Source organism: Mauremys reevesii, linkage group 10 (genome assembly GCF_016161935.1).
Source record: "Mauremys reevesii isolate NIE-2019 linkage group 10, ASM1616193v1, whole genome shotgun sequence".
Lineage (NCBI taxonomy): Eukaryota > Metazoa > Chordata > Testudines > Geoemydidae > Mauremys > Mauremys reevesii.
In genome coordinates, this window is record NC_052632.1 from 48,050,620 (window position 1) to 48,063,386 (window position 12,767).

General features: G+C 49.1%; 1 protein-coding gene across 3 annotated transcripts in view; it reads right to left on the minus strand.

Moving 5' to 3' along the window:
• Positions 1-2,615: 2,615 nt before the first annotated feature.
• Positions 2,616-12,767, minus strand: part of TELO2 (telomere maintenance 2) — a 56,385-nt gene continuing 46,233 nt past the window's right edge. For 2 of the 3 annotated variants that reach the window (XM_039492022.1, XM_039492020.1), the window contains exons 17-21: positions 11,064-11,155; positions 7,101-7,200; positions 6,540-6,604; positions 5,552-5,667; positions 2,616-2,778 (exon numbers count right to left, since the gene is read on the minus strand). In XM_039492022.1, coding sequence (XP_039347956.1) covers positions 2,675-2,778; positions 5,552-5,667; positions 6,540-6,604; positions 7,101-7,200; positions 11,064-11,155 — 477 coding nt within the window. In that variant the 3' untranslated portion in view covers positions 2,616-2,674. The remainder of the gene's footprint in view (positions 2,779-5,551; positions 5,668-6,539; positions 6,605-7,100; positions 7,201-11,063; positions 11,156-12,767) is intronic. The other variant, XM_039492023.1, reaches the window with a different exon arrangement.

Consider the following 12,767-nt stretch of genomic DNA (forward strand, 5'->3'; position numbering starts at 1 on the left):
AGGCCCTTTTTTTTTTTCTCCATTTTATGAGAATGGGTCCAGCAGTGCCTGAGTCATGCAGAGCCTTATCAAAATTCAAATCAGTACCTTCTGCAGAAGTAGGAGACTTCTTCCTTGTTAACTAGTCCTCTAGATCTTGCATTTAATTTAGCAAAGGTTCACTTGGAATAGAACTTGCAGTTATGGAAGAAGAAATTTTACCTCCTCCACTCCTGTGTAGGTTGGAGTTTGAGTAATTTATCCTGCACAGTTTTCTTAACATGAAGCCTGTTTCCTAAACCAAACCCTAGATTTAAAGTGGCTAAAGTTCAAAACACTTTGCTTGATTTTAATTGGGAAAATATTCCTAGGGAAATGTCAGGACCATTCTCACTGGGCTTTGTTCTAAAAGGAGAAGACAAGCCCCCCCTACCTCATGACTGAATATCTAGGTTAAACTTGGAGGCAGGATCAGACCTGTCAGTCTCTCCCCCTCAATCTCACCTTAGCAATGGCTACTAAAAGCTTACAGAAGCACAGCTGTACCACTAAGTGCTCATGTAGTTGCATTATGCTGCCGGGAGAGGTCTCCCAGCCACATAATAAAACCAGCTTGTCAAGCGCTTATGCCGGCAAAATTTAGGGGATGCTAGCATAGGCATGGCCTTAGTCCCTGCTGTTATCCCTGGCAAGAGATCTGTAAGAGAAACAAATGTGTTTTCAGCAGCCACCTAAACACATTCCATACTACCTCATGATAAACAGGAGGGTTGGAGTGGCTGGTTTCCTTTGTCAGATTTCACAAATATTGAGCAGTTTGGTGTTAAGGCATAACTCGTTTCAGTCCCACTTTAAGAACAAGACACTCCAGCTTTTAACAACAGGTTCTCTTTAATAGAATGATAGTATAGACTTCAGCATGTGAAGTGCTCAGTCTCCTTCCTCTGCTTGCAGAGCTTCCAACCATATTAAGACTATTCACACCTGAGGAAAAAATACACCTTGTAACTAGAAACTAGAGCGCCCTTCCTCCCCCACACCATCTCTGATGGACAGTGTCTCTGCTCCAAGGTTATGCACATTTTCAGTAGGCAGGAGTCCACTGGAGCTGTTCACAATGTGCAACTGTTGACCAGAATCATCCTCTACAAAGAACCACTCAATCCACAGTATTCTTGCTACCAAGTTAAAAAAAAAGTATGGATTGGATGAATGGACTATAAGGTGGATAGAAAGCTGGCTAGATTGCTGGGCTCAACAGGTAGTGGTCAACAGCTCAATATCTAGTTGGCGGCCGGTATCAAGTGGAGTTTTGTTCAAACATCTTTATTAATGATGACAAGTTCGCAGATTACACTGAACGGGGAGGAGGGGTAGATATGCTGGAGGGTAGGGATAGGGTCCAGAGCGACCTAGACAAAGTGGAGGATTGGGCCAAAAGAAATCTGATGAGGTTCAACAAAGACAAGTGCAGAGTCCTGCATGTAGGATGGAAGAATCCCATGCACTGCTATAGGCTGGGAACCGACTGGCTAAGCAGCAGTTCTGCAGAAAATGACCTGGAGATTACAGTGGATGAGAAGCTGGATAGGAGTCAGCAATGTGCCCTTGTTGCCAAAAAGGCTAAAGGCATACTGGGCTACATTAGTAGAAGCACTGTCAGCAGGTTGAGGGAAGTGATTATTCCCCTCTATTCAGTACTGGTGAGGCCACATATGGAGTACTGCATCCAGTTTTGGGCCCCCTACTACAGAAAGGATGTGGACAAATGTCCAGCGGTGGGCAACAAAAACAAAAATGATCAGGGGGCTGGGGCACATGACTTACGTGGAGAGGCTGAGGGAACTGGGCTTGTCTGCAGAAGAGTGAGGGGGTGGGATTTGATAGCAGCCTTCAGCTATATGAAGGGGGAGGGGCAGGTTCCAAAGAGGATGGAGCTAGGCTGTTCTCAGTGGTGGCAGATGACAGAATAGTTTCAAGTTGCAATGGGGGAGGTCTAGGACGGATATTAGGAAACACTATTTCTCTAGGAGGGTGGTGAAGCACTGGAATGGGTTACCTAGGGAGGTGGTGGAATCTCCATCCTTAGAGGTTTTTAAGGCCCAGCTTGACAAAACCCTGGCTGGGATGATTTAGTTGGAGTTGGTCCTGCTTTGAGCAGGGGGTTGGACTAGATGACCTCCTGAGGTCTCTTCCAACCCTCATCTATGATCCCTACCAGGAGGCTGGTAACTTGTCTGCCAAAGGCTGACTGCTGGGAGATCCTTAACCCTTCACTACAGGGATACCATGGAGCTGGCCCCGTGAGGTAAGTGGCCACATCCACTCCTCCTGTTTTCCTGAAGAGAAGTCTGCTGTGAGGTCTTCATTATATTTTTAGCTGAACATTCAACTCTGCCAAGGCTATAAATAGCTGGTGCAGTGTGTGTTGGAGAGGGGGAGGTGTAAAGAGGATGGCAACACTAGTCCATTTTCCTGCATCTGTACGCTCCGTACCGGATAGCAAATAGCTCACTAAGTTGGCCCCCACTACAAAGTCCAGGTGTCAAGTCGGGCTCCCTGGCTTTAGCTGTACACCCTGCCCCTTTTCTTCTCCAGCCTGGTGATTGGTGAAGGAGCCCAGCAGTGCCTATGAACAGCCAGCTGGCAAGTGTGTTAGGTGGAGGTCACCTCTGTTTTCAATTCCCCCCCACAACTAGGAAGGGACACTTCTGAGTTTTTTTAGCAAGTTCTCCATTAGCAGCAGGTTCTGCCAGGCCAGCCTCCTGCAGTCCCCATCTGGGTCCTTCTCTGCTACATCTGCAAAAGAGGACAATGCCATTATTTGACACTGGGAGGAAAACAAGGATGCTCTTTACAGTCCTTTCCTGAACTGCTGAAATCCAATAACAGTGAAAGGAAACTAACCTACTTCTCACACTACCCAGATTTAGGCCCAGAAGATACTCAACTTATCTCCAGCGAGATATCTACACTCAGATTGCTTAGACCAAACACTAGTTTTAGCCTGTGTTGCATGCTCACTCACCCAGGTGCACACTAACGCTTAGATTGTCAATTCCAAAATGACTGGCATGGGGGCAGGTAATGTAGGTGGCGTAGGAACCTGACATCAGGGAAAGAAGGGTCAGGTTTTTAAGGCAGCTTCTAACTCGTGTGTACATATTCTGTTTGTACACAATCACCAACAGATCACATAACCATGTGCACAAATGGGTGTAGTGAAGAATAAGAATAGCCCTTAAGTATCACTAGCAGTCAGCTGATGGAAGTGTAAGCCCAAGCCATCATGGTACCTTCACACAGACCTGGAGCTGTGAGCACCATGTAAATTAAAGGCATTTGCAGAACATCCCTGAAACTGTTGTTTCAAGGGCCCATAATGTGCTCAAAGTAAAAACTCAGGATGCACTCAGGATGTCAGAGCAGGAGGGAGTCTGGAAGAGCAGAGAGTCTGTGTGAGGATATCCTGTACGCACAAGGGGTGTGCTCAGAGCCCAGCACTGTGTCAGCCTAAGCATATGACTCACACGGATGGAGTAGGGTTATTTATAAACTCAGGGAGAGCTTCAGGCTGGTGTTTCCATACTCAAGGTGGGGGAAGCAGCCACATGAGCATGTACAGCCCCAGTTTCTTAGCTCAGAGTGTGTGATATGCAACTGGAGAGGATGCCAGAGCATGGAGCTTGAGCTAACTATGCTGCAAAGGTGGGGTAGGGAGAAAGGAAGGGGAATGACCCTGCACCTCAGTGAAGTTCTGACATGAGAAGACACACTCCCTGCAAACTGCTCCAGGCCTCATGTGGGGTGAAGGGGATTCCCTCCAAGGACCTCTGCAGCTGAGCCAAAGAAGAGATCATGTCTTTTCAAGATGATGGAGTAACTGAATTTTTAGGGGCAGGGCCTAGCATAACCTACCCAAAGTGATGAGGCAGAACAAGGAAAGTGACAAATTAAATGCTGCTTAGAACTCTCGTCCTCAAAATGCTCTGCAGCTGAAGCTTATCAGAAGTGACCAATGCAAGAATGATATGCCTTCTCCAACTCACGGAAGCTTCTCCCATTCAGGGATGGCCATCAAGTCAGCATTTGCCAGCATTTGCTCCCCAGCAGTGGGAGAGACAGACAGCCCAGTTGTTTCCCATTGCAAGTGCAGAGGAATTCTGTAGTACCTGATGGAAACAACTGACTTTCTAATGGCATCCAGGGCACTGCATGTGTCAGACTGGTTCTATCTGGGATGGAATTAGAAAGTAAAGTTCTTGGGGCAGGAACCGAGGCTTGTGTGTATGAGGGGGCTGTGCAGGCTTGTGCTGCAATTATTATGCTCTTATCCTGCACTCATCACCATGCTACCTGAACTCAACTGTGCTCACTGTGTCTGTACAAGCATCACTATCTTCCTAGCACCAGAAGAGGCATCCACAAGACTAGTTTCAGACACAGAAAGGAGGTGCTGTTATACCAGTCCTGCCCCTCTCCCTGCCAAGTACAGCTACAACTATCTGCTAGTTAAAGACAGATAGACCACAGTGCTCCTTGTACTGAATTCCTCAGACATTTACAACATTCCTGGAAAGACTCCCCTTGCCCTCAGGAACATTACAGTAGAGGGAGGCAGATTCTTCAGTGCACACCATGTCATGGGAAACGTGGAGTTTCTGGCCCCCGTGGCTGCTCTTTCCCTTTAAGGGCACAGAGCTATATAACCTGCAGGGATCAGAGACTGGCTGTGTCAGTGTCAATTCCGGCCCAGCCCCCATGGGAAGCCAGTTTTCTAAATGTCATGACGGTGAAGGAAACCAACAGAGGGCAGAATAGTAAAGGGACCAGTTAGCACACAGAAGTGTATCCAAACCTAGCCAGAGGCTGAGAGCATACAGTGCCATTTCCTCTTGCAAGTTTCCAGCATGTCATCTCAAATGCAGTGCTGTGTGATACGTGCTGCCATGTGCTACAGGCCACGCTCCTGTAGTGCAAGCTGGCTGAGTCACTCACTCTGTTTTGTAGACCAGATGTTCATTCTCTCAGCACTAGGAAATTTGGAAGAAAGGTCCATGCCCGCCTGCTCTCATCCTTTGCAACCATGAAAACTGGTATGAGGATGCTCCCCATTCTCCATGCACCCAGTGCACCCAGGCTGTACAAATTCTACCAACCCAGGAGACACTGGTTGCTTATCAAAAGTTCAAGGTCTGCAAGTAATTTAAAACATGAAGGTCCAGCCTACAAGTCCATGGAATATGAGGGGCACAGTGCTTGGCGTAAGTGCACTGCATTTTGGGACCTGTAGTCTCCACAGGCTGTATTTCCCTATGGAAGGTGAGGGTGACTATGTTAGAATACTATATGCCATATTTGGCCCAACCCTTTGCACTTTGGATGCTTCTGCAGCACACCCTCTCTTGCAGCAAGGACTGTACTGGATTGATAATTTGGCCCCTTCTTAATACAAATGACATGCATGTCAACATGAGGCTCTATTCAGCAGCATAAAGAAAGTAGCAAAACATCCCTTATGCCTTCCGGTCCTACGGACACTACGCCCTGTTACTACCACCATCTCCCTCACCTGCCAGCCAGGACTGTGTCTCCAGGAACTCATCTGTCATGTCCTCCAGCAGCCGCTCACTAGGGATACTGAGGAGGATGGAGGAGACTGCGGACAGGAGGCCCTGACGCACATACCTAATGGAGAAGCAATGACCCAGTGAGAGGCTGCAGCTTCTCTCTCTTCCTTTCACCTACACACTGTATTAGCTGCTCTTCTCCACACAGTGTGTTTTACTGCAGTGCCCTCAAGTTTCTCACAGATGGCTACTGCCAGCACAGCCAGACTCCTAGTGAGCAGGGATTTAGTCAGAATTGGCAGGCCTGGTCCCCTTGCTCAGCTCTATGCTGCCACTCAGCGGAGCTGGGGCCAGTCTCTTGCTCCCTGGACCAGAAGAGGCTGGGAGACTGTGGAAGCCTGGACTGGGGGTGAGCAGAAAGGCTACTAGATCTGCTCAATACCCTTCCAGCTGTGATGGTGTAAATCCAAATCATTCAGTTACTCTGAGCTCCTGCAGAAAAAAAGCACTTGGGAAATATCTTACATGGTGAAGCCACCTCAGGGTCCAAAAGGTTTCTGCCATGCTTCCTACTTGAATGTCTTCTCTGTCCAGAGCTGCAGTCAGTGCAAGAGGTTTCAGACCAAAAGGTGAGCAAGGTGGCAGGACATAGGAGTTGGCAATGAAAGCTCCACCTTAGCCAAAACTATCATGGCTGCTGTGATACTAGGATTAAAGGAGTGTTTAGTGCTGATGGGGCTCCCAAGGACAGCCCCATCTCCTGTCTACATCAATCTCTTCTGCCTGCATGAGGCACTGCAGGCTTTGCTCTAATATGGAGCAGGGTGGGGAAGGGGGCAGAGGTGAGCAAAGAGAATGGTGCATTAAATTAACCACATAGGCATCAGGCAATACTCTCTCTGCCTGAGATTGAAAAGTCCCAGTAAGAGCACCTGGCCCTCGAGCTGATCATCTTCCCATCACCAAAATAACCATAGAAACACAACTCACGAATCTGTGTGGAAGCGCAGGGCCCAGACAAACTCCAGCAGTGACTTTCCCATGGCAGCAGCTGCCTGCAGGACAGGATTGAGGGGAACACAGTGAATAGGCAGCTTCTTACACACTGACCCACAAGGGATATTGACTTGTGCAATGGGAAAAAGTCCCACATGCAATGGGAAAAAGTCACCCAGATGGGTCTCTGGGGAACTCAATGCCTCTTATAGCAGTCAGCACATATTGGGTTCTTTTCCCTCCATTCAGGCACCTCTTGGGAAGCAGGAAGGTAACTCTTAACCCCATTTTGCAGATGGGGAAAACAGGCAGTAAAGATACATGCCCAAGTACACGCAGGGAGCAGAATGCAGGATTCCTAGCTCCCAGCCCTGTTCTCTGGCCCATCCCCCAGCATCTGCCAGCTGCTCACTGGTATGGCATCCCCCTACACATTGGGGTCACTCCCCAAGGAGTGCAGCAGGCGCCATGCTCCAATGCCACTTCAGAGGCCATCTCGGGGCTCACCCCCACTGCAGTCAGCACGTGCTGCATTATGGGCCTCAACTTCCTTACCACAGTATGGATGGCAAAGTACATCAAGATTGCAAGAGTGTGCGCCAGCCTTCCTAGCACAAGGTGATCATCTCCCAAAAGGTCAAAGGTCACCAGAGGCCTGCAATGCAAGAGACACAGTTCATTTGGGTTGGCAAGTTTTCTTATTGCCTATTCAGACCTACCAGAGCATGACTTAGAAGGTCAGCAGGAAACACTGTGCCCAGCTGGTCACTGGCAATCTCTGTCCTGGAGACAGTGGCTACCAAAGTAAAATGGAGAATGCCTCTCACCACATCTACTGGCTCCCATGTGCCCCCAAAAGTGTGCTGAGAACAACACTCCTCACTGTCTGGCCAGGGGAACTTTTGACTTGGCTTGCTGGTGAAGTCTGGCTGAACTAGGAAGTAATGCATGCAAATGCCAGGTCCTGTTTTCTTGTTGTAAACAATCAGAACTGAGACCACATTAATGCTGTCTGTAACATGCCTCCCTAAGGACTTTGCCCAGGCCCTTAATTACCTTAGAGCATCCTTACCTGACTAACATTAAACTGCTGCCTAGATTTGGACAACTATGAATCCAAGCACCTGGCAAGGTGGAGGAAGCAACACTGTGGCCGTGGGGGCTATCCAGGGCGATAGACTGCAGCTCCTTACAGTTGAGATGTAATAGCTTGTAGGAATGTTGCCTGATAACCAAGCATAGCACCAAAACTTCAGTCATAAATGTCCTTCCGTTACTGAATGAACTGTCTGGACTGTTAGTGTGCCAGAGCCCCCTTGTGGCCATTCAAAGGAACTACTGCTTAGCATCCTCCAAAAGCAAAGCATCACTTTCCGTGCTCCACCTCTTTTCCAGACATAGAGCCCTGTCCATCAGACTCCTGGAGTAGGCTTCTAGAGCCATCCAAATGCTTCTCGGGCATCCCCCATTGTACCTCCTGCCTACACAGTCCTGCTGACAGCTTATTTTTATTACTGTAGTTTCAATCAGTTGAGTGTATTTAAAGAGGATCTCAAAATACTTTACAGATGTTAATTCATCCTCAACACCCCCCAAGTAAAGTAGATCAGAGTTTTCCAGAGGACTGGAGAAGGGCAAACATAGTACCTGTCTTTAAAAGGGAGGGAGAGGGGGGAAGAGGATCTCAGAGAATTATGGACTGGTCAGCCTAACTTCAATACCTGTAAAGAAACTGGAACAAAGTTTTAAATTCTCAATTTATAAGCACCTAGAGGACAGAGGGGTTATAAGTAATAGTTAACATGGATTTGCCAAGAACAAATCATGCCAAACCAACCTACATTTCTTTTGTCAGAGTTCCTGGCTAGTTGATGGGGCGCAAGGTGCAGACATGATGTATCTTGATTTTAGGAAGGCTTTTGTCCCACATGACATTTTCATAAGCAAATCAGGGAAATGTGGTCTACATGAATTTACTATAATGCGGGTGCATAGCTTTTGAAAGGCTGTACTAAAAGTAGTTATCAATGGTTTGCTGCCAAACTGGGAGGGTGTATCTAGTGTGATGCTGCAGGGGTCTTTCCTGGGCCTGGTACTATTTAATATTTTTGTTACTGACTTGGATATTGGAGAGGAGTATATGATTATAAAATATGCAAATGACACCAATTTGGGAGGGGTTGCTAGCCATTTTCATTGACACTCCCAGAGCTTCCTCACTGCTAGAGATGGGCTGACTAGTACTGAACACAGTCTAGTGCTTCTGTTCTCTGGTCAGTTATAGAAGGTGAACATAATCTGAAGAGTTCTTTCTTCTTTTTTTTTTTTTTTTTTTAAAAAAGATCAGCCCTATGATGCTGGGAGCTCCATATTCCCCAGGGATAAATGAGGCTTCAGTATTACCCACAGATAGAAACCAAGAAAAACAGGAGATTCTGCTGAAATTCAGCCTCCTGAATCTTGGGTTCGTTCCCTAGCCCCAGTACAGCCACGGCATGGCTTGGTTGTGCTCAGTACACTGCAGACAGGGCCGGCTCTAGGATTTCTGCCACCCCAGGCAGAAAAGAAAAGCGCCGCCCCCCCCCAGCGGCGCGGAGCGGCGCCCTAGCCCCTGCCCCCCTCCCGAGCAGCGCGGCCCTAGCCCAGCGGCCCGAGCCCCCGCCCCCCCCCGCGGCGCGGCCTGAGCCCCGAGCCCCGGCCTGCGGCCCGAGCCCCCACCTCCGGAGTGGCGCGGCCCGACCCGAGCTGCCTTAGCCCCCGCCCCCCTCCCGAGCGGCCCGGCCAGAGCCGCCTTAGCCCCCGCCCCCCTCCCGAGCGGCCCGAGACCCCGTCCCCGTCCCCGTCCCAGCGGCCCTAACCCGCGGAGCACCGCCCTAGCCCCCGCCCCCCTCCCGAGCGGCCCGAGACCCCTCCCCCCCGAGCGGCCCTAACCCGTGGAGCGCCGCCCGAACCCCCACCCCCCTCCCGAGCGGCGCGGCCCTAACCCGCGGGCGCCGCCTAACCCCACCCTCCCGGCGGCGCGGCTAACCAGCGGGCTCGCTAACCCCACCCCCTCCCGAGCGGCGCGCCCTAACCGCGGAGCGCCACCCTAACCCCACCCTCCCGAGCGGCGCGGCCGACCCGGCCCGAGCCCCCGTCCCTCCCGAGCGGCCCGGCCCGAGCCCCTCCCATGCAGCGCGGCCCGCCCGCCGCCGCCCCCTCCCAAGGCGCCGCCCCAAGCACCTGCTTGGTAGGCTGGTGCCTGGAGCCGGCCCTGACTGCAGAGCAACTTAAAGAAAACCCCGGCAAAGTGATTTCCTATTTTAATAATTGCTCACTGCTCAAATCTGTAACGGAAGTAGGATTCTCTACCATTTTCTCTCCCCACCGGTGCACACACACTCCTTTGTCTTTGCATAGCCACTAAGTATAACAGGCCCTTTTTAAGGGCACTGATACATTTATTGGAGGAAAATAATCAGACGGACTTTGAAAACTGTTCCAGCAGAACTTCTTCAGAGGCTGATCCATAGTCTACTGAAGTCAGTAGAAATCTTTCCACTGAATTCAATGGGCTGAGGATAAGGCCCTGAAAACTACTGCACATCACTGACTAATTCACTAGTCAGCAGGGAAACTATGAACAAAGCAGGGGTATTATAGTCAAGTAAGCTTGTCCAGTTACTCTGACAACTCTAGTATTATTTATGATATTTCTGAATGTACTGTAGTTAAAAGGGAAGGAAGCTGCCTTGATATGAACCATTACAGCAGAGCAGTGCTGCTACTATAAATCTCTAAGAAGAGGGAAGAAACCACCAGTGTGTGTGCAGACTAGCAAGCATCCAGCCTCCATTTTATCATCCTCCAATAAGCAGACCAGGAATAGCTCACGATCCAATTTCACTGACTCCAAACATGGGATAACAGGACCTGTAATTCATGCAAGGTCTGGTCTGCTCTAATCCAGCTCCGGAAGGGTTGGCTAACAGCACTAACACTACACTTAGGCTTGCAAAGAAGGCTATTTCCATTAGCCCTGCTTGTTAGCATACATTTTCTTGCTGCAAAGCTCTTTGCTCAACTAGGCATACATTTCCAAGAGTGACCAGTTGTTTAGGTGCCTCCTTTTCAGGATGCCCAACTTGAGACACCTTAGAGCATCCTGGTTTTCAGAGGGCAAGTTCTCAGCATTTTCTGAAAATGACGCCCCTTTAAGTTGTCTCAATTGGGCTCCCAAATCCCTAGTTACTTCTGAAAACACAAGCCCTCGTCCCAATTCACTGCTTTATTATGGTCACTTTGGGAAGAGAGACAGCCTAGGAATTTGAGCTGTGGACTGGTATGTGGCTCTCCAGGAGTTCTATTCCTGACTCAGGCACCAACTCCCTTTGGGGCCTTGAGAAAGTCACACCACCTCTCTGTCTCTCAGTTCAGTCACTGATGACATTAACAGAGCAAGGTCAAGGTTCACCCTCGCAGTCATGTATTGCCATAGTCCCTTGGTAAGTTAGGATCCCAAGGCACTCGCCATCTCACCTGTCAAAGTTCTGAATCAGGGGGAAGAAGAAATGTCCAGCTAAAGAACTGAATTTGTTTGGGCCACAAGCCGGTTCCACTAGAGACGGACTCTGTCCAAAAGAGAAAAGAGGTTTAGAGAGGAAACATAGGTGCAGTAAGTGCCTCTGAAGGGGTTACATGACCTCACTCCTCAGTGCTGTCAGACCTAGCTGCAGCAGAGAGGGAAAAGCACTGTAGTAGCATTTTTTTTAGCACTGAAGCGTCTTTTGTACTTGCAGTGTCCTGACCTACCACTGCTGCTCTCCTACGCTCCTGACATTACCTCTGACTGGCATTTCCCAGCTGGGCCTACACTGGTTCAACACTGCATGCTTGAGTCAAATTCCCCAGACTTGGCTTCCCCATTTCCAATTCCTCCTCATCCCCATCTCTGAGGAGTTCTACACAGTCTGGGTCCAGTCCTGTGGTATGGGAGGGGGAAACTTGAGAGGAAGCAAAGCAACATGCACAAGATAAGTGAGGCTCAGAAATGAGGCTTACCTCCCAGCACAGAAGGTAAAGGAGCTCTGGGAGTTAATCAACAACTTCTATCAATGCAAGACAGAGGGAAGCTCTGGGGGTTAGAGATACAAAATGGAGGTGGTTGGCTCCCAGGATGGGACTGGAGGAAGGGGCTGAGAAATGAGTGGTGGAGCTACAGCCCCCTCATGGGGGTAGGCAGAGGGCAGCTCTGTGGACTGGAAGCACAGAGTGGAGATTGGGAGCTCCCAATGTGAGGCAGGGAGTTCAAGATATAGAGACAGTTCCCTCCCAACATGGGGCAGGGGTGGAGATAGGGGTGTGAGTGCTTCAAGGAGCTGGATACAGCCCCCTGCCAAGGAGGCATAAGAACATAAGAAAGGCCGTACCGGGTCAGACCAAAGGTCCATCTAGCCCAGTATCTGTCTACCGACAGTGGCCAATGCCAGGTGCCCCAGAGAGAGTGAACCTAACAGGCAATGATCAAGTGATCTCTCTCCTGCCATCCATCTCCATCCTCTGACGAACAGAGGCTAGGGACACCATTCTTACCCATCCTGGCTAATAGCCATTTATGGTCTTAGCCACCATGAATTTATCCAGTCCCCTTTTAAACATTGTTATAGTCCTAGCCTTCACAACCTCCTCAGGTAAGGAGTTCCACAAGTTGACTGTGCGCTGCGTGAAGAAGAACTTCCTTTTATTTGTTTTAAACCTGCTGCCTATTAATTTCATTTGGTGACCCCTAGTTCTTGTATTATGGGAATAAGTAAATAACTTTTCCTTATCCACTTTCTCAACATCACTCATGATTTTATATACCTCTATCATGTCCCCCCTTAGTCTTCTCTTTTCCAAGCTGAAGAGTCCTAGCCTCTTTAATCTTTCCTCGTATGGGACCCTCTCTAAACCCCTAATCATTTTAGTTGCCCTTTTCTGAACCTTTCTAGTGCTAGAATATCTTTTTGAGGTGAGGAGACCACATCTGTACACAGTATTCGAGATGTGGGCGTACCATGGATTTATATAAGGGCAATAATATATTCTCAGTCTTATTCTCTATCCCCTTTTTAATGATTCCTAACATCCTGTTTGCCTTTTTGACCGCCTCTGCACACTGCGTGGACATCTTCAGAGAACTATCCACGATGACGCCAAGATCTTTTTCCTGACTCGTTGTAGCTAAATTAGCCCCCATCATGT